The following is a 27,474-nucleotide window of genomic DNA, read 5'->3' as shown; positions in this document are numbered from 1 at the left end:
GTCCTTATTAAACAGATAGTTCACCCAAAATTCAAATTCTACTCATTATCTCCTCCCCCTCATGTGGACTAAGGGCTGGGAGAAGTTTCAGAGTCCTCCGTGGCTTCTCTGAGTTACAGCGGGGCTCCGTGCAGCACTGCATGTCCATATGACGGTTGAGAACGGAGCTCACTTTTCTTCGTCCAAAAAGACACACCAAAAAACATCCAAATACCTCCATAGTGCTCATCTGTAATGTCCCTCTTGTATTGAAGACCCAACATGAGAAATTGTTTTGAAAATAATTTGCACACTGGCGCAAATTGCGCAAGATTTGGATGGACCAGGAAGAGGAGCTTCTGCTACAAACAAGCTTGAAATATAGACTTATTTAATTTTTTTCGGAACAATTTCTCATGTTGGGGCTTCAATACAAGAGGGACATTACAGACGAGCACAATGGAGGTATTTGGATGTTTTTTGGTGTGTCTTTTTGGACGAAGAAAAGTGAGCTCCGTTCTCAACCGTCATATGGACATGTAGTGCTGCACGGAGCCCCGCTGTAACTCAGAGAAGCCATGGAGGACTCCCAGCCCTTAGTCCACATGAGGGGGAGTAGATAATGAGTAGAATTTGAATTTTGGGGTGAACTATCCCTTTAACAACAAAAATACAAAACAGGAGTTCAGTCATCAATAGAACAGGTTCATAATAGAGTAAACAACAAACATGATACAATATAGAGACACATTTACACACTACACTGCTCCCGTCTATGGTCACGAGAGAGAATCTTTAGGTTCAGAAGCTGAAAGAGAGTCTGCAGGTCCAGACCTGTACACACACACACACACACACACACACACACACACACACACACACACACACAGTGTCTGATGTCTCTTGGGAATTTCCTCCTCCTGTGCCCACGTGTAGTTACCAGGAAGTGAAGCTGCGTCACAGGTTTCAGGACGGAGATGAGAGAGCTGCTGGTCCAGAGGCGTCAGAAACAAGCCCCGCCCACTCTGCTGTGGTCTGACACCTACGGCTCCGGTTCAGGTCTCTGCTGCCTCCTCTTCCTCCTCCTCCTCCAAACAGAACCTGGTAACGGTTCTTAAACTGGTTCCCGTTCCTCAGAAGAACCAGTTTGTTGTTCCACAGGAGCTTTATAAAACCTACTATAGAGTAGGGATGTCACGGTTACTTGGTTTCACAATTAGTCATGGTATTTAAAGGGATAGTTCAAGATTTAGTCAAATTGGCCCATTGCCATAATCCCTATAGTTAAAGCAGTAGGTTCGTTACCTTTAATTGTCGGTGCAAGCTATTTATAGAACGGCGGAGCAGAGCCGTGAGCTGCTCAGAGCTACGCTACGGAGGCTCATGGTATTTCTTGGTTTCCCTCATCAAACTCATCAAATACACAATCCAACAACTCCAACAAATCAAATACACAATCCAAATAACACAACGTTACCAGACAGAGTTGTTTTAGAGGGCAGTTTAAGATAACGACAGATAATCGTAACACCGTGATTATTTCTCTGACAATGAACATACCAAGAAAATCTGTAATCGTGACATCCCTACTGTAGAGTTTTTAACAGGCCTGAAAATTAAAACCTGGTCCGACCTGCGGGCGTTGCAGCTACCATCGATTAGCAGTTAAACAAACAATAATAATCAGATATTGATCTTTGTACTGGTTCGGTTGGTCAGCTGACCTTGGTGTCACTGGGTCTTGGTTCCAGACCGGCAGGAGTTGGTTCTGGTCTGAAACCAGTTTTAGAACCAGGAGCTGCACTCTAAAAACTCAAAATCTTTCCAAGAATATTTGTCTAATTTCTTGTCAAAACGTCTAATTTCAGGTCAAAACTAATCTCTTTCCACTTAAAATAAGACTCATCACTTAAAATTAACTTGTTTTCAGATCATTTTCACTTGTTTCAAACTAATTTTCACTTGAAATAAGTAGAAAAATCTGCCAGTGAAAGCAAGTTTTTTGTGCTTGTAATAAGAAAGAAAAACTTGCTCCACTATCAGATTTTTCTACTTATTCCAAGTCAAGTGAAAATCTGCTTGAAAGAAGTAGTAGTAGTAGTAGTAGTAGTAGTAGTAGTAGTAGTAGTTGTAGTAGTAAACCTTTATTTAACCAGGCAAGAATTGCTAAGAATACATTCTTATTAAGGCAATGGCCTGGTAGGAGGTGAAAGACCTCCTAAGGGCAAGGGAGAGGGGGAGTATAACATTAAAATATAGACAATAAAAGCACATACAACAACAGTGACACAAAAGAAAGAAGAATAGAGACAATAGGCCAACATAACGCAATGACATGCCACAAAATGACAGTTAATTTGACGTACAGTGACATACAACAAGTTATGTAGGGACAGAGATACTAGATGTAAAAACAGTGATACAAGACAACCATAAAAGAGACAGTAACAAAAGTGTCTAAAAACAAGCTACTTTTAATGTGATGAGTCTTATTTTAAGTAGAATGAGATTAGTTTTGACTAGAAATAAGACAAATATTCTTGGTGAGATTTAGAGTTTTTGCAGTGTGGAGCTCAGGAGGAGGAGCAGCAGAGAACTGGTGCTGGATCGGATTCTGTTCATGAGACTGTGATCATTACACTCATGGAGCGTGTGTGTTCATGTTCTGCTCCTCTTCAGTCACGATGTCGGCCTGTTCAGAGAGATCACAGACACAAACACACACAAACACACAAACATGCACACGCTGTGTTTCGAGGAACTGGCTCTGGCTGTTGGAGACTCGATTGACAGGAGGAGGAAGTGGGCTCCGGTTTATTTACTGCTGCAGCTGCAACGTTCCTGCAGCACACACACACACACACACACACACACACACACACACACACACACAAACACACATGCACACACACATGCACACACACACACACACAGCAGCAACAGGAACAAGGTGTTTTTCAGATCTGATTTCCTGGATGTAAATGAGCTCAGTAACAAAGTCGGAGATAAAACCAGAGACGGTTAAACTGGACCTGGTTCTGGTTCTGGTTCTGGTTCTGGTGGTTGATACAGGATATTGATCCTCCATGCAACCCAGTGTGTGTTGTTGTGTTGTTGCCTGGTTGAAGCAGCAGGAAGGACGGAGGCCTAGATATTACAGAAGTGACTTCACTGTGACTATGAACTGAGCCCAACACTGGTCGTCATGGTAACCCCACTGGCTCAGGTGACCTGGGGCTTTATCTTCTTTTTCCTCTTTTTCTTTTAATGAAGCTTTCTTTTTATTTAAGTTTTCAGTTATTTTTTTTCCAACAATAAAACTAAAAAAACACTAAAAACTAAAAACAAAGAAAGAACAAAAACAGACAGAGAATAAGCTGGGATTTGACCCAAGTACAGTGTAATAAAAGAAAAATGAACTTTTAAACCAAAGATGGAGTTGTTGCCACTGTGGTTGAATGAGGGCCCAGGATATATGGAAGTGGTCTGTCCACATTGTCTCCAGCATTTATCCTGTTCCTGGAAAGCTGTTTAGATTTCAGTTTAGGAGTCCTGGGCTTCATCTTCATCTGAACCATGAATGTGGCTCTTGACCTGGTCGGAGCAGAAACAGTGACTCCTGCAGGTGAAGTCAGGTACTACAGAGACAGAACAGCTGTTGGTATTTGATATGTTCTGTTCCTCAAAGGCTTCAAAGTGCCAGAGGAACCAGGTCCAACAGGAACCAGGAAGGTTCTACAGGAACCAGCCGTCAGAGCTCAGAGGTTTTAATTCAGTCCATTCAGGCCGGATGTCTAACCTGAGCGATGGTGTGTGTGTCTGTGTGTGTGTCTGTGTGTGTGTGTGTGTGTCAGATCTGCAACTACCAGGGTCCGGCCCGCGTGGTGGTCCAGCTGGTGACGGCTCTGACCCCCCTCCCTCAGCTCCACGCCCACAGTCTGGTGGGAAAACAATGTGACAAAGGGATCTGCATCGCAGACCTGCAGCCCAAAGACTCCAGCATCAGGTCAGACTCACTCACTCACTCACTCACTCACTCACTCACTCACTCACTCACTCACTCACTCACTCACTCACTCACTCACTCACTCACTCACTCACTCACTCTCACACACACACACACACACACGACACACAAAATCGTGAATCGGATTTTTTTTTTTTAAAAATCGGAGGCATGCTACATCATCTGAGATTTTTTTTAAGGCCATATCGCCGAGCCCTACTTTGCACTATTACCATCACCACCCTACACTGCACTCGAACGACACACGCACATCTTGTGTATCCATTGCTGTATGTCCGTTATGTTGTTTGTCTTGTGTTTCACAATAAAAAAAGAAAAAAAAAAAAGTTTCCCAGAATGCATCTCGCGGCGACCGGCAGCTGTTTTATTTCTTGCTGTAGCGCTGTTGTTACCTCACTTTGTTAAAGGTGTACAGAAATGGTTGTTTGTCCTGTTCGTCGGGCCCAGTTGTCACGAGTTGCCGCACGAGTTTACCCGAGTAAGGAAAACGAATTTGATTGGTCGTTATCGAGTGGGCGGGATATTCAATGTTTGGGGCGAGTCCGAGCTCGGTGTGTGTGTGTTGTCTCAGACGTTTGATTGACGGATGACGAATCCAATATCAGTGGCTGATGAATCGTGAGCAGGCTGACGTATAATCCGTGTGCCTGCATTATCCAATGCGGAAAAAAAATACCACACTTTCATCCCAGATTTAATCAAAAATAGAATTTTGCACAAAGTTTTGGCTCCATCGTCTGATAGATGAGTTATTACACTAATTTTATGACCCAGAGTGAATTAAATTAATTAAAAAAATTAGTAAATTAAATGTTCTTTTCTGTACAGCTTTAAGTTTTAATGTTTTTTCATGCGAGAAAGTAGCTGCTTAGATCCCCAATGTGAGCTCGGTTTATCCAAATGACGGCTGTTTAGACGTTTGCTCCGATGTTTTTGGGAGAAGTGAAGCTCCACCTGTGGAGCAGATCAACGGCTCGTCACATCTGGAGAGCTGGTCAGCCGGCCAACCTCCGTCATCATCCCGGGAGAAAAGACGATCGCTAATTAACTTAACCGCAGGTTTTTAAAGGTTTACCACCGGGTAGTTACATTCTTTTCAGGAGATAAATGCTGGTCTCATTGATGACATGTAACAATTGTGGCAGTCGCATTAGTTTGTTTGAATTAAAAGTGAAGGTTCAGGTGTGTGAAGAGCAGCGCTGTCTGGGGGCTCTTTAGCCTACGTACAGAAATCACCACATTTACATCAATAAATAAATGTTTTACAATGAACCGATCAGTCTGCATTACATTGTATTTTATTTTATTAAGTTAAAGCAGAAGTAAGTGATATATTTGTGTTAATATAAGTCTTAAATAGTTATATCTTCCGACAGCAATCACTTACATAGAGTGTTTGGTCTGAAACACGGGTCTGTCAGTCACTCTGCTCTGTTCTGAGCCGAGGAGAAAACATTTATCGTATCCTACAGTTTTTATCCAATGAGGAGAGAGAACGGCATGCAGGGCTGTGTGTGCAGCCAAGGGACGCCGTGAATGTGGCGACGTAGGGACGAGGACTGTTATGGTGCGTTCAAGGAAACTCGTATTTTTCCGACCGTGAAGTCGTACCAGTTCGATCTGGTACGAGTTCACCGGTCGGAAGTTACGAGTGGCCGTTATAGTGACTTTCACAGGTAAAACAGGTCGGAAAAACACGAGTGGGTTGCCTGGAACGATACAAAGTCGTAAGTTGTGACTTGAAGCTGTAATTTACGATTTCAAAAGCCTGCCTGGAACGCAGCATTAGCGAAAACGACCGGACCACTTACTTCTGCTTTAACATGGTTTTGAATACAGGATTTGTGGCAAAAGCTCGTCACGTCTGCTTATGTGAAAGCCAGCAGAGACGACTGATGACGTATGTGATTGTTGAAGGGGTGTCCCAATTCGTAGAGGTTGTAGCTCCGTTTCAAGGGGCAAGGGTTAAGGGCTAGGGGTAGGGATGAAAATAAGAATTGGAATTGGGCCTAAGTGTGTGTGTGTGTTGTGTTGTGTCAGCTTCCCGAACCTTGGGATCCTCCACGTGACGAAGAAGAACGTGGCGAAGACTCTGGAGGAGCGGATGATGGAGGCGGTGAGGATGGGCTACAACTGTGGAGTCAACATCCACCCAGAGGTCGACAGCATGCAGGGGGAGGTCAGGGCCCCCAGGGAGCTGCACGGTCAGTATACTACTACTACTATTACTACTACACTACTACACTACTACACTACTGAGCTGCACGGTTAGTATACACTACTACACTACTGAGCTGCACGGTTAGTATACTCTACTACACTACTGAGCTGCACGGTTAGTACTACTACACTACTGAGCTGCACGGTTAGTATACACTACCACACTACTGAGCTGCACGGTTAGTATACTACTACACTACTGAGCTGCACGGTTAAAACACACACAGTGTGTTTTTTATGGAGTTTGTTGATGTTTTTTATGGAGTTTGTTGGTGTTTTGAATGGCGTTTGTTGGTGTTTTGAATGGAGTTTGTTGGTGTTTTTTTATGGAGTTTGTTGTTTTTTTTTGGAGTTTGTTGGTGTTTTTATGGAGTTTTGAATGGAATTTGTTGGTGTTTTGAATGGAGTTTGTTGGTGTTTTGAATGGAGTTTGTTGGTGTTTTGAATGGAGTATGTTGGTGTTTTTTATGTAGTTTGTTGGTGTTTTTTTGGTGTTGGAGTTTGTTGGTGTTTTTTATGGAGTTTGTTGGTGTTTTGAATGGAGTTTGATGGTGTTTTTATGGAGTTTGTTGGTGTTTTGAATGGTGTTTGTTGCTGTTTTGAATGGAGTTTGATGGTGTTTTTATGGAGTTTGTTGGTGTTTTTATGGAGTTTGTTGGTGTTTTTATTAGGGATGACCCAAAAAAGTCTTGTTGAAGCTCCGATTTTAATCGATTTTATGTCCGCGAATATTCGATTATCAAAATATGATAATCGGGTCAGCCCTAGTTTTTATGGAGTTTGTTGGTGTTTTCATGGAGTTTGTTGGTGTTTTTATGGTGTTGTTGGTGTTTATGGAGTTTGTTGGTGTTTTTATGGTGTTTGTGGTGTTTTGAATGGAGTTTGTTGGTGTTTTTATGGTGTTTGTTGGTGTTTTGAATGGAGTTTGTTGGTGTTTTGAATGGTGTTGGTGTTTTGAATGGAGTTTTTTGTGTGTTTTGAATGGAGTTTTTTGTGTGTTTTGAATGGAGTTTTTTTTGTGTTTTGAATGGAGTTTGTTGGTGTTTTTATGGAGTTTGTTGGTGTTGTTTTTTATGGTGTTTCTGGTGTTGTTGGTGTTTTTTATTGTTTTAGTTGTTTATGAGATTGTTTTAGTTGTTAATGGTGTTGTTGTTGACTTGTTGTGGCGTCAGAGCACCAGCGCAGTGTGATCGGCAGCGTGGCGTCGCTCCAGGCCAAGGAGATGGACCTGAGCGTGGTCAGACTGATGTTCACAGCCTTTCTACCAGACAGCGACGGAGGCTTCTCCAGAAGACTGGAGCCGGTGGTGTCGGAGCCCATCTACGACAGTAGTGAGACACACACTCAACACACACACACACACACACACACACACACACACACACATTGAACACACACACACAGACACTGAACACAGACACACACACCCACACACACACAGACCACACACAGACAGACAGTGAAACTTTATCATCTGTCTTTTCAGAGGCTCCAAACGCCTCCAACCTGAAGATCGTGAGGATGGACAGAACAGCTGGATGTGTGACCGGAGGAGAGGAGGTCTACCTGCTCTGTGACAAGGTTCAGAAAGGTGAGGGGGTCCGATCTGGTCCAGTCCGGTCTGTTCCAGTCCAGTCCAGTCCATTCCGGTCTGATCTAGTCTGGGAAATGTATATGTCCTCATCAAGGGGGGAGTTGTGGGTTCTCCAAGTGAAGACCACTTCCGCGTTCAAAAAGCTGCAGTTCCCGTCCGGCCTCTGGGGGCTGGGACCAGAAGGGAGCAACTCTCCATTGACCTCCATGTTAAAACAGCCGACTTTACAGCTTAAAAAAACATATTTACAGCCTGGTACATTTTATTGTTTTAGCCTCTACCGATAGTTTCCACCTCCGTCAACACTGGGGGGGGGGTGAATTTTTTTTTACCACAACCGTTTTAGTGTTGTTTGTTGGGGGGGTGGTTACGTTGAGTGACAGGTTCACAGACAGTTTACCGGCCGTTAATTGGTTGCTTCGAGTTCAGTGGGCGGGTTCTCAGCCGGCTAACCGCTGCACCTCTCCAAATATGGCAAGTAGACCCCACCTAAAATCCAAGATGGCGCTGTTCAAATCCCCGTAGTAGCGGCACAAAACAGACCCCCCAAACCAATGGGTGACGTCACGGTGCTACGTCCATTCTTTTTACAGTCTATGGCCCTCATTCTGATAACCTTCTCCTCCTCCTCCTCCCCCTCTTCCTCCTCCTCCTCCTCCTCCTCCTCCTCCTCCTCCTCCTTCTCCTCCTCCTCCTCCTCCTCTTCCTCCTCCTCCTAGACGACATCCAGGTGCGGTTCTATGAGGAGGACGACGGCGGTCTCACCTGGGAGGCTCTTGGTGATTTCTCTCCGACAGACGTCCACAGACAGGTGAGTGACATTCACCTGGATGACGTCATCACCGACTGACGCCCACCGCTGCGTGCATGCAGGCCGTCTCCATGGTAACGTGTCCCATGACCCCCCTTTTAGTTCGCCATCGTCTTCAAGACGCCGAAGTACCGAGACCAGAACCTGCAGAAGCCCACGTCGGTGTTCGTGCAGCTGAAGAGGAAGTCGGACAACGAGACGAGCGAACCCAAACCCTTCACCTACCACCCTCAGATCATAGGTGAGTCTGTGGCTCCGCCCACTCAGGTGACCAGTCTGGTCCGGTCTGGTCTGATCTGGTCCGGTCTGGTCTGGTCCAGTCCAGTCCGATCTGATCTGGTCCGGTCTGGTCCAGTCCAGTCCGATCTGGTTCGGTCTGGTCCAGTCTGGTCCAGTCCAGTCCGATCTGGTCCAGTCTGGTCCAGTCTGGTCCAGTCCAGTCCAGTCTGGTCCAGTCTGGTCCGGTCTGGTCGAGTCCAATCCTCAGATCATAGGTGGGTTGGTGGCTCACCCACTCACCTGAGATGGACAGAGTACTCGATCCCAGTACTTGAGTAAGAGTACAAATACTACTGGTCAAAATTTACTCCGTTACAAGTAAAAGTAGCTCAGTCGACATGTTACTCGAGTAGGAGTAAAAAAGTACTTGCTTTTAAAGGTACTTAAGTATCCAAAAGTACATGCTTCTAAATTTACTTTAAGTAAGAGTAAGAGTAAATGTCTTATTTTTGACATCAATGAATGACTATAATTTTTTCTAAATGAATGTAATGTTGTTTGTGAGAATGAACTCTTTGAACTCTTTCTCTGCACTGATGTGCTGCTTTTAGCGGTTAGGGTTTCCTTCTTTGACAAGCACAGCTTGGAAATGTATTCAAGTAAGAGTAATAAGTACCAAAGAAATCTAATACTCAAGTAAAGTACAAATCCTCTGGATATGTACTTAAGTATAGTACTCAAGTAAATTTACTCCGTTACTGTCCACCCCTGCCGCCCACTCAGCTGACAGGTGGCGTTCAGCCCCGTCAATAGGGTTGCAAAGGGGCGGAAAATGTCCAGTAAATTTCCAGAAACTTTCCATGGGAAGTTAAGCAGGGGAATTTTGGAAATATTCCAAATTGGAAACTGTACATGGGAATTTATGGGAATTATTGGGAATTTATGGGAATTAAAGGCACAACGAGGAGTTTTGGAAAGCGAAGTGTGTTCACACTACATTTACCATGAGCCTCCGCGCGCACAGTGAAATTCTTGGACCGGCGGACGTCTTGCCCAGAATGTTTTCATTCATCAACAATGAAAGTCAGAGGTTCAAAAACGATCAGATACCGTTGTACGTCATAAACGGCGATTCGGCTGCGTTATTCTCATAACCCGCTGGGGAGTGTCCGCGAAACCGAAAGTAAGGAAACGCATTTCCACCACCACTAATAATAACAAAATAACGATAGAGACAAAACGATATATTTGTCGAAAATGGGCCCATTAACAAGTGTGGGTAGCGGAGATTCATCCACATTAACGTGAGACTTTTTTATAACCAAATAGAAACTCCTCGTTGTCCCTTTAACTGGAAATTGGGGGTAATTTAAACAAACTGTATCGATCCAAACATAAATGCTAATATTTTGTTTTGTCATAAGCAGACATCCATGCAAAATAATACAATTAAAAAACATGACATTTCAACAGATTTATTTGTAAGTAGAACTTTACCAAGTTTTAATTCTTGTATGAACAATCAATTCTTTTAGGGGATGTGGCCTATAGCCCTGCAGTAAGCAGTGTGCTGTGTGCATGTGATTGAGGAATAACATATAGATATTCAAGTGTACTTGCATTAAATCTGATTGTTTTCGCCAAGATTATGCTACAATATATTTTCCCCAACTATATTTAAGTTCCCTGTTAAAGGCCAACCTTTATTTATTCCCATTTATTCCCATATATTCAAGTTAATTCCCATGGAAAGTTTCCAACTTTGAAAGTTCCCGGAATTTTGCAACCCTACCCGTCAGTAAAACAAACGTCCCTCTGTGTGTTCAGACAAGGAGGAGGTGCAGAGGAAGAGACAGAAGACGCTGCCCAACTTCCACGACTTCAGCGGCCATGGAGGAGGAGGAGGTCTTTACCGAGGAGGAGGAGCAGGAGGAGGAGGAGGAGGAGGGCCAGCAGCAGGAGGAGGTCCTGGATCCACCGGAGGAGGAGGAGGTGACGTGTCTCAACACACACACAAACACACACACACACACAAGGGGGTAGATCGGACTACACGCAGGCGTAGCTCACAGTCGGCCATATGAGGACGGGCAACTTGCTCTGACTCTGGCTGCAGTTACAGTGCAGTAGATAGGTGATCCAGTCATCTGCACTAAAAAAACGATTCATAACTCTGTGAAAAATAAATCAGTATGTAGCTATTACTTTAACTATTTGCATAATGTCACTATAATGTTACTTTTACAAAAAAAAATACATTATTAAAATTATCCGTGATTCTAAATATGCTGCATCATAACTGCATAAACGTTCATAGAAATCAAACCGTTTTGAAATCGGACAAAAACTGAGCAAGTTATGGTCATTATAGCAGAACATGCACCATAGGCTTAAAGGGATAGTTCACCCTAGAATGATATTTCGCTCATTATCTACTCACCCTCATGTTGACTAAGGGCTGGAAGAAGTTTCAGATTCCTCCGTGGCTTCTCTGAGTTACAGGGGGTCTCGGCATAGCAGTGCATGTCCATATAACGGTTGCAAAGGGACACCGGAGCTCTTCGTAAAAAAACACACACAAAAAAACATCCAAATACCTCCATGATGCTCGTATGTAATGTCCGTCTTGTGCTGAAGCCCCAAATTGCGTAATTGTCCCGAAAAAAATTAAATAAGTCTATATTTTAAGCTTGTTTGTAGCGGAAGCTTCTCGAAGCTCCTCTTCCTGGTCCGTCCAAATCTCGCGTGATTCGCAGTAACCGCACTGACGCATACTGACGCCGGCGCAAATCACGCGAAAGTACACTGCAAAGTACACGAAGTACACTGCAAAAACTCAGATCTTATTTCTTGTCAAAATGTCTCATTTCTAGCCAAAACTAAACTCTTTCCATTTAAAATAAGACTCATCACCTAAAAATTAACTTGTTTTTAGATAATTTTCACTTGTTTCAAACAAATTTTCACTTGAAATAAGTAGAAAAATCTGCCAGTGAAAGCAAGTTTTTTGTGCTTGTAATAAGAAAGAAAAACTTGCTCCACTATCAGATTTTTCTACTTATTTCAAGTGAAAATCTGCTTGAAAGACGTAAAAAGTGTCTAAGAACAAGATACTTTTTATGTGATGAGTCTTATTTTAGGTAGAATAAGATTTGTTTTGACTAGAAATAAGACAAATATTCTTGGTAAGATTTGGGTTTTTTGCAGTGCACACACACAACACCTGAGCCGCTGTAAACAGGAAGTAGAGGCAAAGAGTTTTGAATTTTCAAAATAAAAGAGGCTCAGCAGTGTTTTCAGTCTGCTCCAGTCTGCTGGACAAGGGAAACACAGCACAGGTGACTAGGTCATGTGGGCGGAGCCTAGATCCAGGTGAGACCAGCTGCTGTGTCTGGTCAGGATGTCCAATCTGAATTCTTCCTCAGCCACAGAATCAAAGTGAAGTTTCTGCTGAGAGACTGATAGAGGGGATGCGTTTGATTGGTTCACCAGGTTACTACCAGGGCTTCACTACCTATAACTACGGAGCCGGAGGTGGAGCAGGAGGAGCAGGAGCAGCAGGAGGAGCAGCAGGAGGAGCAGCAGGAGGAGGGTTCTCTACTGGATACTCAGCTGGTCTGGGAGGAGGAGCAATCAAACATGGTGAGAGGTCAACAACAGCTCAAACAAACTGTCGCAGGTTTCAAATGTTATAACTAATGTTAATTATCGGATTGTGTCATAACTACTGTTAAAGCAAGCGATCCGGTGGTTTTGGCTAACTTCTTGTCAGCGGATGGTGTTAGCAGTCCCCGCCCTCGTCCCTACGTCACCACATTCACGCGCATCCCTTGGCTGCACACACAGAGAGGACCGCCCCTTTATGCCACTCTCTCTCCTCATTGGATAAAGGTTGTCGGATAAAAGGAAAGTTTTCTCCTCGGCTTACAGCAGAGCAGAATGACTGACAGACCCGTGTTTCAGACCGTGTTTTCTATATAAGTGATTGCTGTTGGAAGATAGAGCTATTTAAGACTTATATTAACACAAACATTCCGCTTACTTCTGCTTTAATTATTAGGTAGTGTTAATTATCAGAATAATAACCTAGTAATAACCTGTTAATTACATGAAATTATCAGCATGTTAATGAACTAATGAGGTGTTGGCGTTGAAGCCTCTCAGGCTGATGATGACGACGAGGACACTGATCCAGACGAGGACTCGGGGTCAGGGGCCGTCCTGCAGGACTCAGCCCAGACACCAGGCGCTGAGGGTGGGAAGAGGACGGATCCAGATCCAGACTCAGGTACTGATCCAGACGGATCCAGTTCCATACTGACCCCGACTGAGGGTGTATTCACACCTGTGGTTCGTTTGCTTTGTTCCGATTCAGCAACTAAACCGATACAACTGTTGCATTCTTTTTTTGGGTTGTTTGTGTTCACATGGCAACAGTTCCAGCCGGTTCAAAGTTGTAAACAAATGCCATGCGCTAACACACTCTTCTCTTATTGGTTAGAAATCTTAGCTATAAGGAGAAGGAGGAGGGAGGTTACTCAGGAAAAATAAAAACCATGGAACAGCGGTCTCAACAGACCTGAAAATTAAAATCCGACCCGGTCCGAACAGCGGTTGAAGCCCAAACCCGACCCAGTAAGAGTAATTTGTGTATATATTCGGCCCAAAGCCGACCCAAACACGGCAAAAAAATAAATAAAAGAAGCCGGCGTGATCCTCGACCCGAACTCGGCCTGGATTAGTGCGTCCAGTCGGGCCAGTCCAGTCCAAACCAGCACGCCTGGTTGTTGAGAACCATTGAAGACCAGCAGTGTGTTGTGTCGGGTCTCTCACTGCAAATGAACCGCTCCAGGGCTCGAATGGAAACGAGCCGAGACCACCTCTTCTATATGATCTCGGCCCGCTTGTTTTGTTACGCATCCGAGCGCGATTGCTGTTTTCACATATGAACCAAACAAACCGATCTTTGGGGTGAAACTAGGGTGTACTAGGGAACATCTAAGTATGGGACAACAGATGGAAATCAGCCTGCGGCTAAAATCCGGCTTGTTTACGATTCTATATGTTTTGTTCATGAACTTGCACTGTCCCACCCAAATAAAATTGAATTGTAACACTTACTGTTTCAGAACAACTGCTTCAAATGAACCAGGTATCAATACGCCCTGAGACTCTGTCCCGGGTTCATTGATCTACCTCCAGACCAGCTGGTCGTGGAAACACCTGGAAACACCTCATTGCAGACCTGTTGATGTTTGACAACCACTTCCTGTGTGTGTGTGTGTGCTTGTGCAGGTGAGCCGTCCTCTCAGGTGAGCAGCAGACAGTTGGATGCTCTCTTCCAGTACTCTGTCACAGGTGACTCGGCGTACCTGCTGGCTCCACAGCGCCCCCTGATGATAGCACAGGACGAGGACGGAGACACGTCAGTCACAGTTTGACACAATTTATCAAAGATAAAGTTCACACATGTCGATCGATCACTGACCCCTCTCTTTCCCTCAGTGGGCTGCACCTGGCCGTCCTCCACAACCAGCAGGAGGCGCTCCAGAGTCTGACTCAGGTGGTCTCTGCTCTGCCTGGAGAGGAAGTCCTCAACATGAGGAACCACCTGTACCAGGTGAGTCCACGCCCACCTGCTCCTTCACTGTCTAAGACAGACACACCCACTTTAGAGATGTTAGACACACCCACTTAAATGATGATAGACACGCCCACTTTAGGGATGATGGACACGCCCACTTAAGGGATGATGGACATGCCCACTTTAGGGATGATAGACACACCCACTTTAGGGATGATAAACACGCTCACTTTAGGGATGTTGGACATACCTACTTTAGGGATTGTGGACACACCCACTTTAGGGATGATGGACACGCCCATTTTAGGTATGATAGACACGCCCACTTTAGGGATTGTGGACACACCCACTTTAAGGGATGATGGACACGCCCACTTTAGGGATGATGGACACATCCACTTTAGGGATGATGGACACACCCACTTTAGAGATGATAAGCACACCCACTTTAGGGATGATGGACATACCCATTTTAGCGATGATAGACACAACCACTTTAGGGATGATAGACACATCCACTTTAGGGATGATAGACACATCCACTTTAGGGATTGTGGACACACCCACTTTAGGGATGATGGACACACCCACTTTAGAGATGATAAACACACCCACTTTAGGGATGATGGACATACCCATTTTAGCGATGATAGACACAACCACTTTAAGGATGATAGACACGCCCACTTTAGGGATGATAGCCATACCCACTTTAGGAATGATGGACATGCCCACTTTAGGGATGATGGACACGCCCACTTTAGGGATGATGGACACGCCCACTTTAGGGATGATGGACACGCCCACTTTAGGGATGATGGACTCGCCCACTTTAGGGATGATAGACACGCCCACTTCAGAGATGATAGACACGCCCACTTTAGGGATTATAAATACTAGGGGTGTCAACAATAATCGATTCGGCGATGCATTGCAATGCGGGACATGCACGATTCAGCATCGATGCGGGAACGTGCCATAATCGATTATGTCACTGTTTATTTTCTGGCCTCAAATAAAGTTGTGAAGTTTCAATTACCTCCGGGGGCGTTTCCGGAGCAACGACATGCGCAGCCTGTAGCTACCAATACATCCATGGTAGCTACAGGCTAAGCAGCAGCACCAGCAGTAGCAGTGTTGCCGCTGGCTTTCTTTTTCCTTTTTTTTTTTACACCCGCGGTCGGGTCGAGAATTAATTAATTAACGCTCATGAGTCCGGCCGTGTCGGATCCGAGATTCAACAAGCCGGTCGGGTTTTACCGTTACTACAGGTAGTATCAGCATGCCCGTTTATCACCAATAAACACAGTAGAGGAGGGGGAGGGACTGAGCTCAGGCTGAGGCTGGGTGGGGGGGGTCTCTGATGCAGAGAGAGAGAGACCTGCCGTGCCGTGTAAAAACAACCACAACAGAAAGTGTCACAACTTCCTGTATTGGGCCCTTCAAAATAAAAGCCCCGTAGTCTTTTTCGTAGTTAAGTCATATTGATTTTGAGTTAATATTGACAAGACACGGCTCCAAAGGTTTGTTTGTTTTTTCCTGCGACCAATCGACCAATGAAATTTTGGTCGGCTAATTTTTGGGGGCAGCCCTAGAAGTGATTTATGTTTTCTTTTTCAGGTTTGAAAATCCCATATCCAATACCTGTACCATTCAATTTTATTTTATTTTATGACATTTATGTCAAAGATACAGGAGAGTGATAATACACACATAGCAGCCGATAAAATCTGTTGTTCAATATTTCATGACTGATGAAAAATTTGCCATGTTGTGTGCAGTAGAATTTTGATGCATTGCAATGCATCGCAATGCATCGGAGAATCGAATCGAATCGAATCGTTACCTGCTGAATCGTAATCGAATCGAATCGTGAGGGCAGTGCCAATGCACACCCCTAATAAATACACCCTCTTCAGGGATGATGGACACGCCTTCTTTAGGAATTATAGACACGCCCTCTTTAGGGATGATAGACACACCTGGGTCAGTGACGTCTCGTCCTCTCACTCCCAGACTCCTTTGCACCTGGCGGTGATCACGCAGCAGAAGGAGGCGGTGGAGGCGCTGCTATTGGCCGGAGCCGACCCGATGCTAACGGATCGTTATGGCAACACAGCGTTGCACCTGGCAGCCCAGCAGGAGGGAGGGGGGATGATCCAGGTGCTGCTACGACACCGAGACGTGAAAGGAGTGACGGAGCTGAGCAACACAGCAGGTACGCACGCACACACACGCACACACACTCCAACTGTTCGAAATCATCCACTCATCCACTCCCTCCCTCTCCCCTACATCATGTATATGATCTAGTGGCTACATCATGTACACGATGTAGGGAACGACGGGAGGAGAATTCAGCCACTACACAGTAATTTTCTGAACGTGGTTGCGTCAGTAGATGGACCAGGTGTTGCTGTGACGGAAGCAGACGCGCCGAGAATCATGTAAACACACCGGACACATAAAAACAAAATAAGAAAAACCGACACTTGCTGGAACATTTGAGGATGTGATTCTGTGTGGTTGTGTTTCTCAGACAATAAACTGTTGAAATATGAAGTTTGGTTTGGTCAACTACTGTTGTGTGTCCCGACCGTGAGCTGTGGCTATTAGCTTAGCTCGTTAGCTCGTATTTACTACATATTCTACAGTTTCTTCATTAGATTGATTTAATGCTTCTCTTATTGTTGGGATGCTGCTGCCCAACTCCTGCTCTTCAGGCAAACGGAGCGAAGGCAAATACGTCTGAGGAGTTTACTGGTAAATAACCTAAAGAAATTGTAGCTAACATGCTAATTAGCTTGCTCTTCTTCTCTTTGCAAAACACGACTGCATTGCATTGTGGGATACGGGAGTAGAAAGTAGTGTACATCGCTTGTTCACTCAATTTTGCGGTGCATTGTGGGTGTTTTTGTCGTCCACTACATAGTGGATGAAATTAATCGCGGAGAATTCGAACAACACTACAAAATGGCGAACACACTATATAGTGCACTACATCCGTGATAGGGGGCGATTTACAACACAGCTAGAGTGTGTGATGATTTGTCTCCCTGTCTGTTTCCATGGTTTCCAGGTCTGTGTGCGATCCACCTGGCCGTCCTGACCAATCAGCTGGCCTCTCTCAGGGAGCTCCTGGAGGGCGGGGCCAACGTGGAGGCTCCGGAGCGCAGCAGTGGACGGACGGCGCTGCACCTCGCTACCGAGACCGACAACGTGTCGCTGGCCGGCTGCCTGCTGCTGGAGGTCAGCTGACTCCTGCCGGACCGGCCAATCAGAGCCAAGCACACAGGTGACTGGCATCTGAGGTAAATCTAACTCTGTGTGTGTGTGTGTGTCACCAGGGAAACGCCAAGGTGGACTCCTGCACCTTCAACGGCTCCACCCCACTCCACATCGCTGCAGGGAGAGGCTCTGTGAAGCTGACAGCTCTGCTGATGGCTGCAGGTAAAACACAACAGGGATTTCAATTTCTAATGCTTCTTATGTTAAATATTCAAATTATGTTCAAATTTTTTATGTTTTTGTTTTTTTTAGCTCATTATATACACTCATACCAGCTTAGTATTACGTCCCACGTCCACTAGAGGGCAGGTTTACCAACTCAAGAAGGGAAATCAGATATTATAAGGCCAGAAGTTGGGAACTTGCAAAAAGGTTGAAAAACCATCAAGACCACTCCAGACCCCTTCTGTGCATGCGCCAACATATTTTGTTTTTCCTTTTTCCCTACCAAGCTGGCGTGATTCGCTGCGCACAGCTCCGTTAAAGACCCGCTCCCATGAAAATCGTGTTTTTCGTGCTTTTCACATGTTCCTGTGGCATTTTTCTTGTGTTAGAGCACATATCAGCAGAAAAGGAAGTGCAAAATTGCATTTCTGAGTTTTTCTGCCTTCAAATTGCTGTGAACCAATGGCAGACGCAAACTGGCAGTTTCAGGGAGACTGGAGCTGACGTGTCACAGCTCCAGGGGAGGGCACTAGTGCTACAAGCTCCCGCCCCGCTCTTCATCTGGCTCAGAGGTGAAACGCTTGGCAGCTAGGTGTAGCTGTCAAGGTATAACAGGTATAGCTCACCTGGTAGAGCAGCTTGCACCGTGAGCAAGGACTATGTTCCAGTCTGGGATCGAATCCCAGTGTGGAGTTTTACGCTAAACGCGCTGAATCTGTATTTGTACAATGTCCAGCTGTCAGCGAGCGGGGGGTGGGGTGCAAGGAGGTGGCTGGGCGGGTGCAGAGCAGCGCAGTCTCCGCCCACCCTCCAGAGGTGCATTGCTGATGTGCATTGCTAATGAGCTGGTTTTAAAATGACCAAAAAGGGTCGCGGGAGGGGGACTTTAAGTGTTCGTTCACGCCGTGTGAACGAACACTTAACGCTGTGCGCGGACGTGCACGAAAAAACAAGCACATCGCCCTGAATACAGACAGATCGGTTCATTGTAAAACATTAATTTATTGATCTATAGGTCCACACAGAGCCCCAAGACAGCGCTGCTCTTCTGTCCAGTTCACACATGAAGCTTCTTTTTTTTTTTTTTAGGCGTTAAATGTTTAAAATTAATTGGCAAAATCAACGCGTTAACTTTGACAGCACTAATATGTATAGATACAATATAAGGCAGATGTAAATCCAAATGGTTTTCTGAGTTGTGATTTCTCACTCCCGCCGTCTGGTAAACAACGCTGAACGTCGTGACGCACAACGTTAATCTGTGTCGTTGTGGAAGGAACGCGTTCCAACGTCAGTTTCCTCCTTCGAATGTTCTCTTTTTTAAAATAATTTGAATTCTGTTCGAATAGCGAATTTGGTTCTGGCAGCTCTAAAACACACACAGAGACAGACAGACACACACAGAGACACCGGTGTGACGGCACCTCCTATTGCAGGTGCAGACCCTCACAGGGAAAACTTTGAGCCGCTGTTCTTCAGAGAGGAGGAGGAGGAGGAAGAGGAGGAGGAGGACGAAGGCTACATCCCAGGAACGACTCCTCTCAACATGGCCGCCACCGCACAGGTACAGAAACACACACACACACACCTGAGTGTTTGAGACGCAGGGGGGCCAGTGGTGTAGTCTGTAATACTCAGGTATATTCAGTAGGGCTGTTTTCGACTAAGGATTTTCATAGTCGAATCTGATTCGTCAGATTTTGCCGTAGTCGACTGATCGTCGAACCTTTTTTTTTTTTTTTTTTTTTTAGATAGCAGCAAATTTGCGAATTTTTCCCCGTTTCAAACAAAAGAGCTAAAGCACCCCAAAAATATGGTAGGTGTAAAACAAATACCTTTATTTATTTTCCACACTTTGGATGATTTTTAGTAGCCATTGTGAGCCAGGGTATGCGTTTATGTTACGTTGCCCTGGACAACACTCCTTTTGCTCGGACTGTGAGTCATCCCTCATCCCTCAACGTGATGAAGGATAGCGGTGGTCGTGGACACAGAGAAACCGGGTAAAACATGTAGTATCAAAACAAACGGAGGTCAGAAGGACTCGACAATCCGTACATTACGTTAATCAATCCTGTAACACACACAGTGTGACCGCGGCAACGGCAGAGAGACAGACAGGCTGCAGAGGGACGAGATTACAGCTGTGACTCCCGACACTTATGGTGCGTTCATTACAACTCGGAAGTCGGAAAAAAAACAAGTTCCTCTTCTGAGAAACTCTGACATGTCAAACTTTAGGATGTGTTAGGGACTAATTCATCTGTCTAACCATCAGAACTATTAACACTTGAAACGGTAAACACAGCTGATCCATCGAAAAAAAAAATCACCGCTGGAGTTAATTTATTTTCCGTGATTGAAAGCAGGTTCTTGAATGTAACTCGGTCAAAGTCAGATGTAACCTCACAATGTTTTGCTGTTAGGTCATCATGCATGATAAATGCTGACAAAGTTAGACTGTCAGACTTCCTTGATTTTAGAATTTCTTTGAGAAAAACTTTTTCTTTTTTTTTTTAGAAATTTTACCACTTTTTCTGAGAATTTTTACCAGATTTTTCTGAAAAAAAAAAAAAAACATTGCAAAATTTTACCACTTTTTTTAAAACCAGATGGAAACTTGTACACACCAGCACGGACGACCTGCGTGGTCGAGTAACATGAGAGAAAGCTCCCGCACACTGTCATCACTTGGAAAGATTTATTAAGCTGAACAATGTTTTGGTCCTGAGACCTTCGTCAGGTTCTGGGAACCGAAACGTTGTTCAGCTTAATAAAATCTTTGCAAGTGATGACGGTGTGCGGGAGCTTTCTCTCATACCACTTTTTTCAAATTTTTTAAAAACTTTTTTGTTTATTTTTTTGTGAGAATTTTTACCACTTTATTCTAGAAATGTTTCAACTTTTTTAGAGGATTTGTACCACTGTTTTTTCCAGAAATTTCTCTATAATCTTTCAAAAATGTATGCCTAATTCAAACGTACATTGATTGTTTGTGTATTTCTGGTGTTCTGGTGTCTAATTTGTGTCAATTTTGGGTCCTTGATATAAAAAAGTTTAGTCTATGTGATACAAGTACTACAAAACAATAGACTATGTGTGTATTGTCCTACAAATGTATATTTATTAATATGTCTTTGGTATTTTACCTCATTGTTGCTTTTTTTTAAGGTTGCCTTTTATCATCAGGCAGAGGGACTGGCAATGAATACTAGGTTTTTTAGCTAACTCGGGTGCATTTACATTTGTTTTTTTGTTTTATTAACCACTTAGGGGGGCGGAGCTACAGCATCAGGGGGGCGGAGCCTCACAGTGAACTGACCATGTGACTGTGTTTCAGGTGCTGGAGCTTCTCAGTGGGAAAGAGTACGAAGCTCAGTCTGCAGCGCCCGTCAGCACCCCCCCAGGTGAGCTCCTTCATCATCATCATCCTCATCCTCATCCTGTTCTTCATCCTCACACGCTCTGGTGTGTGTGTGTGTGTGTGTGTGTGTGTGTGTGTGTGTGTGTGTGTGTGTGTGTGTGTGTGTGTGTGTGTGTGTGTGTGTGTGTGTGTGTGTGTGTGTGTGTGTGTGTGTGTGTGTGTGTGTGTGTGTGTGTGTGTGTGTGTGTGTGTGTGTGTGTGCGCGCGTTTAGGCGACCTGTCCAGCCTGGCTGTGGAGGTGAAGCAGGAAGTGTCTCGTGCTCTGGAGAGTGAAGGATGCTGGGAGAGTCTGGCTCACAGTCTGGGGCTGGGGATCCTCAACACGGCCTTCAGACTCAGCCCCTCCCCCGCCAAGACCCTGCTGGACAGCTACGAGGTCTCACACACACACACACACACACATATACGAAGCCTGTAACGATACACCAAAGTCACGATTTGATTCGTATCTTGATTCTGACCCACAGTTCGATATATGAAAGGAGGATGAAAATAACAGGATGTGTCTGTTTAGTTCAGTTTATTTGTTTCATTCATCAAAAAAACAAAACAAAACAACTCAAAAAAACAACAATAATGCCGCTCAGGGCTGACCGTGGCGTATGCTGGGGGCGCCGCGCTGCCTGGTCGTCCAGATGACAAGACAAGACAATTTTATAGTAGCCCATTTTAACAAACAGTTTGTCTCAAAGGGCTTCACATGGCATCATAGTCTGACCTGAGGGAAGTGCGTTGCTGCGATTAGCCTCTGATTGGCCGGAACGAGCTACCCGGTGCTTTTCACAGTCGGCCCGGTAAAGGGAAACATCAACAAACAACAACAGGAACCGAACCATGGATCTATTATACATCCGTGTCTTGAACTGAACAGAAGAAGACATATCCGTCAACGGTTGCAGACTGTCGTTACACCGCGGTCCCAAATCCAGTTTCCAACCACCAATATTTTGCATTTTGCTACGGCGCCGACCACAACGATTGTGACTGGTTGAAAGAATTCCAAACGGCCGGAGCGTTTTTTTCTCTGATCGCAAAATCATAGGCGGAGCAGCCAGACCCTTCTTCTCTGGAGGAGGGTCTGGCCAGCGAGACTAGTGGCATCGTAACAACATCCCCTGCCCTTAGACCCTCACATCCACTGAGGAAAAACTCCATAGAAAACCCTCTGACTGCAGACTGATTCTACCCACTTTGCCAGTCGCGTGCTCAAACCCATTACTTCCAGTGTAGACGCGCTTGTTTTTTCGCGCTAATCTGCGGCTCAAAGCTCCACGACCGGCTTCTCCCTCCCGTGTCGTCTCTCTCCGACTGTTTCCTGCGGGGTTCTGCCCCGAGAAGGAAGAGCAGGAAGCCCGAATGTAGAAGACGACTCGGAGATGTAGAATGTTTATTATAGAAGAGAAACACACATCTTAACACCGTGTCCTAACTGGACGCGAGTGACAGCTGCAAAATTAATGGTTTTCTATTGTAATGTCCTAAATGGCCGCGAGTGACACAGCGCGATGCAACGCGACGTGATGCGCCGTTTAGAGCCCAACGCCCAGTTTCTATTTCTGTTCACTTGCGTCGCCTTGACAGCGCCATGGATGAGGAGCAGCTGATTCATTTCCTGAATGATGGTCGTCTCTTGTGCGACACGTAACGGCCGCTTCAAGGAGACCCATTAAGACCTGAGGTCGCCTGAAAAAAACACCCTCTAAGCCTAAACATTATTTGTAAACAGCCCCCCAAAACCTGAGGGTTTTCTGAAAAACTGGGCCGAATTCCATAATTCAGAAAAAAATATTTTTTCTCAGCTTCTGTAGTACATACAAACATGAAATAAGAAGCATTTAATAGTTTACAATCTTGGCTTTAACTAGAAATCATTACCTTTGCCCCAAAGATCATTCAACATTTTTAAAAATTCACTTTAACCAAAATAAATATGAAAATTCATGGATTCATTCAATCTTTGTACATTTTAGGTTTCTGTAAATAACACAGTGGTACTGAAATACAAAGTACCAGTTAAAGAATATAAGTGGAACTAGCACAGTAAAAATACCAGTGGCACTGTAAGAACACATTACAGTAATCTAAATAGTCCCACTATGCCGTCTCAAGACCGCCCCCCGTAAGGTCTGATGACGACTGCAATTTGAACACATTAGCGCGATTTAGCATTTAGCATTTGTTTATTACCGTCACAACGCGACCTGTCCATGTGCCTGTGTTTGGGTGTGTGTGTGCGAGCGTGAGGGAGAGAGAGAGAGTGACGAGCCGCCACAGACTTTTATTTTTTACCGCGCCAAAAAGTTTAAAAAGATTAAATACCCCTGCAAATAAACTTCAAAAACTACATTTCCACCTCTGTGCAGGTGTCCGGTGGGCGAGTCAGTGACCTGCTGGCTGCTCTCAGGTCAGTGGGCGACTGCAGAGCTCTGAGCGTCCTGGAGGAGGCGCTGCAGCAGACTACAACGTCCACCGACGACGACCAGACCAGCGGTGAGACTTCCTCCTGTCTGTGTGTGTGAGTCTGTGTGTTACCGTGACGACCAGTCAGTCACCTGTTGCCTCCCTCTCTGCAGGTGAGTTGCTGTGCGCTCAGGTTCAGGACCTGAAGGTGGACGTTCGGATCGACAGTGGCGTCTGTGACAGCGGCGTGGAGCTCTCCACGGCGTGATGTCATCATGATGTCATCACAGGAAGCACAATCATCCCTCCATCATCATCATCATCATCTTCATCGTCCCTCAGGAGAAGCTGAAAGTTTGAATGAAAAGTTGTTTTGTTTGTTTTTTAACTGAGGAAAAGGAAACTGGAACAACAAAAACACCTCAAGTCTTCCCCTTTAGATGTCCATGGTTCCTCCTGATTGGAGCCTCAGACTGTCTCCATGGAAACCATAGCCCGATAACTGCTGTAAAACGTCTCTCGCTGCTGCAAACACCTTCAGACGAGGGAAAAGTGTGTGTGAGCAGCAGCTGCGACGGCCGAGGAGGAACTGAACCACAGAGACCGACTAGAGAGGAAAACTGGAGGTGTTTTGGTTCTGACCCACTGAACAATTGACATTAATTATGATGAAAACATCTGAAACTTCTTTAACGACATCATGAGTTTTTATCTGTTTAGTGTTTTTATTTTATTTTTTATTTTAATTTTAATTTTAATCCCAGTTTCTGCTGAAAACATGAACCTTAGCTTAGTTTAGCTTCTACTCCACAGAAACGTAACCAGAGGCATTGTGGGACATGTAGTCCAAGAGTGTTCTTGTGTGATATTTATGTGTCCATCAGCACTGTACAGTTCATCTGCTCCGAACTGGTTGTCAATGTTTTTTAAATAAAACTGTTTTTTTTTTTTTATAAATCTGAGTGTGAAGTTTGTTTGTTTTTTCATTAAAACAGTGGATCAATCAGAACGACTCCAGTCTCATGGCAGTGATTGGCTGTTTGTTGACCAAACTGATCAGATACAGCACAAACAGACTGAGTTTTTATTTATTGATTTATTTGTTTTATGACCAGTGATGGAAATAACAGCGTTAGGCTACAAAATAACGGTGTCACTTTTTCAGTAAGGAGTAATCCAAAAGGTCACTGTTTCCCTCGATATAACGCAGTTAACATTTACTGACAATAACATTTCATTTCATTTTTATCTGTTCCATTTTCAATTTATACACAACTGACAAAATAATCGTAGTTTATAACTAGAAAAAGATAGCATTTCCTGCAGAAAATGCGTGTGAATGCTGAAAGCAGCTGAACGCTGTTGCTGAAGCAATGCTGAATGAGCTGAAGAAATTGTTGAATCAATGCTTAATTAGTTAAAGAAACTGCTAAAGCAATGTTGAAAATGCTAATGCTAATGCTGAAACATATAACTTGTAGTATGAGATGAATGTCTATTAAAGGTAAAAGGCAGGCAATCACTTAGAGTGTTTGGTCTGAAACATGGGTCTGTCAGTCACTCTTCTCTGCTGTAAGCCGAGGAGAAAACTTCTTGTATACTTCCTTGTATCCTACAACCTTTATCCAATGAGGAGAGAGAACGGCATGAAGGGCTGTGTGTGCAGCCAAGGGATGCGTGTGAATGTGGTGACGTAGGGACGAGGACCAATTAGATCCATGACGAGGGCGGGGACTGCTAACTCCATTGGCTGACAAAAAGTTAGCCAAAACGACCAGATCGCTTACTTATGCTTTAATACCTACTGAAATACATTGTAAACTGACAGCAGAAGAACATTGTTGAAGCATATAGATTGAGCATTAGCTGAGGAGTAAAATTAGAACATGTAAACAGCAGGTTTAATGGTGTGAAGTGGTTGAGAAGAGCCTCGGTAGTTTAGGATAAGTGTAAAAATAATGTGTTCAACATGAACAAAATGGGGAAATGTGTATTTTCAGTTTAAATAGCTAAAGAACAACAGCAACTTATGTTCTTGTAAATCTGCTGAGGGAGACAAGGGAGGGACGAGGGACAAGCAGCTGGTATTAACTCAAGCACAGAGCTTTGATCAGTTGGACTGGAGGAGTGGTGTGACCGACAGACAGACTAACCACTTTTTTGAAGTAAGTGCCCAACACTGTTTCATGATCAACAGTCAGAAACACTGTCAGCGGGGATAGTTATAATGCAGTAATTCAGTTACTTTTTGGGGAAAGTAACTTGTAACTATAATTACTTTTTGTTTAAAGCAGAAGTAGCCTAAGGTGAATGTTTGTGTTAATATAAGTCTTAAATAGTTATATCTTCCGACAGCAATCACTTATATAGAGTGTTTGGTCCGAAACACGGGTCTGTCAGTCACTCTGCTCTGCTGTAAGCCGAGGAGAAAACTTTCCTTGTATCCTACAACCTTTATCCAATGAGGAGAGAGAACGGCATAAAGGGGCGGTCCTCTCTGTGTGTGCAGCCAAGGGATGCACGTGAATGTGGTGACGTAGGGACGAGGGCTGACAGGAAGTTAGCCAAAACCACCGGATCGCTTACTTCTGCTTTAAAGCAGAAGTAAGTGATATACTGTATTTGTGTTAATATAAGTCTTAAATAGTTATATCTTCCGACAACAATCACTTCTATAGAGTGTTTGGTCTGAAACACGGGTCTCTCAGTCACTCTGCTCTGCTCTGAGCCGAGGAGAAAACTTTTCTCGTATCCTACAGTTTTTATCCAATGAGGAGAGAGAACAGCATGCAGGGCTGTGTGTGCAGCCAAGGGACGCCGTGAATGTGGTGACGTAGGGACGAGGACTGTTATGGTGCGTTCAAGGCAACTCGTATTTTTCCGACCTGTGAAGTCGTACCAGTTCGATCTGGTAGCTACATAGACTGTAAAAAAAGACGTACTGGTACGATTTCACGGGTCGGAAGTTACGAGTGGCCGTTATACTGACTTTCACAGGTAAAACAGGTCGGAAAAACACGAATGGGTTGCCTGGAACGCTACAAAGTCGTAAGTTGTGACTTGAAGCTGTAATTTACGGTTTCAAAAGCCTGCCTGGAACGCAGCATTAGCCAAAACGACCGGATCGCTTACTTCTGCTTTAAGTAACGTGCCCAACACTGTTTTATGATCAACAGTCAGAAACACCATCAGTGGGGATAATTAATTACTTTTATAATGCAGTAATTCAGTTACTTTTTGGGGAAAGTAACTAGTAAGTATGACTAATTACTTTTTTAAAGTAACATGCCCAACGCTGTTTTATGATCAACAGTCAGAAACATCGTCAGTGGGGATAATTAGTTACTTTTATAATGCAGTAATTCAGTTACTTTTTGGGGGAAGTAACTAGTAAGTATGACTAATTACTTTTTTGAAGTAAGTGCCCAACGCTGTTTTATGATAACAGTCATAAACATTGTCAGTAAGGATAGTTACTTTTATAATGCAGTAATTCAGTTACTTTTTGGGGAAAGTAACTTGTAACTATAATTACTTTTTGTGTAAGTAACATGCCAATTGCCCAACACTGTTTCATGATCAACAGTCAGAAACACTGTCAGTGGGGATAATTAGTTACTTTTATAATGCAGTAATTCAGTTACTTTTGGAGGAAAGTAACTAGTAAGTTGTGACTTGTCATTGTTTTATGACCAACAGTCAGAAACCCAGCGGGGGGGCCACCGGGGGGCCCGGGGCCCCTCGGCAGGAGGACCGGCCCTGC

At 44.4% G+C, this 27,474-nt stretch overlaps 1 protein-coding gene across 2 annotated transcripts in view; it reads left to right on the top strand.

The window, feature by feature from the left end:
* Window positions 1-24,660, top strand: part of nfkb1 (nuclear factor of kappa light polypeptide gene enhancer in B-cells 1) — a 37,604-nt gene extending 12,944 nt beyond the window's left edge. The window contains exons 6-24 of one of the 2 annotated variants that reach the window (XM_085788989.1): window positions 3,834-3,985; window positions 6,047-6,210; window positions 7,399-7,557; window positions 7,713-7,817; window positions 8,540-8,631; window positions 8,734-8,872; window positions 10,678-10,842; window positions 12,343-12,492; window positions 13,007-13,138; window positions 14,146-14,275; window positions 14,356-14,470; window positions 16,451-16,652; window positions 17,514-17,683; window positions 17,782-17,884; window positions 19,324-19,451; window positions 21,228-21,294; window positions 21,524-21,687; window positions 23,675-23,801; window positions 23,885-24,660. In XM_085788989.1, coding sequence (XP_085645115.1) covers window positions 3,834-3,985; window positions 6,047-6,210; window positions 7,399-7,557; window positions 7,713-7,817; window positions 8,540-8,631; window positions 8,734-8,872; window positions 10,678-10,842; window positions 12,343-12,492; window positions 13,007-13,138; window positions 14,146-14,275; window positions 14,356-14,470; window positions 16,451-16,652; window positions 17,514-17,683; window positions 17,782-17,884; window positions 19,324-19,451; window positions 21,228-21,294; window positions 21,524-21,687; window positions 23,675-23,801; window positions 23,885-23,979 — 2,559 coding nt within the window. In that variant the 3' untranslated portion in view covers window positions 23,980-24,660. Of the gene's footprint in view, window positions 1-3,833; window positions 3,986-6,046; window positions 6,211-7,398; window positions 7,558-7,712; window positions 7,818-8,539; window positions 8,632-8,733; window positions 8,873-10,677; window positions 10,843-12,342; window positions 12,493-13,006; window positions 13,139-14,145; window positions 14,276-14,355; window positions 14,471-16,450; window positions 16,653-17,513; window positions 17,684-17,781; window positions 17,885-19,323; window positions 19,452-21,227; window positions 21,386-21,523; window positions 21,688-23,674; window positions 23,802-23,884 lie in introns of those variants that run through there. The other variant, XM_085788990.1, reaches the window with a different exon arrangement.
* The last annotated feature ends 2,814 nt before the right edge of the window (window positions 24,661-27,474 follow it).

Source organism: Trachurus japonicus, chromosome 10, assembly GCF_045865225.1.
Source record: "Trachurus japonicus isolate A0001 chromosome 10, Traja_1.0".
Lineage (NCBI taxonomy): Eukaryota > Metazoa > Chordata > Actinopteri > Carangiformes > Carangidae > Trachurus > Trachurus japonicus.
This window is presented reverse-complemented; position numbering and strand designations above follow the sequence as displayed.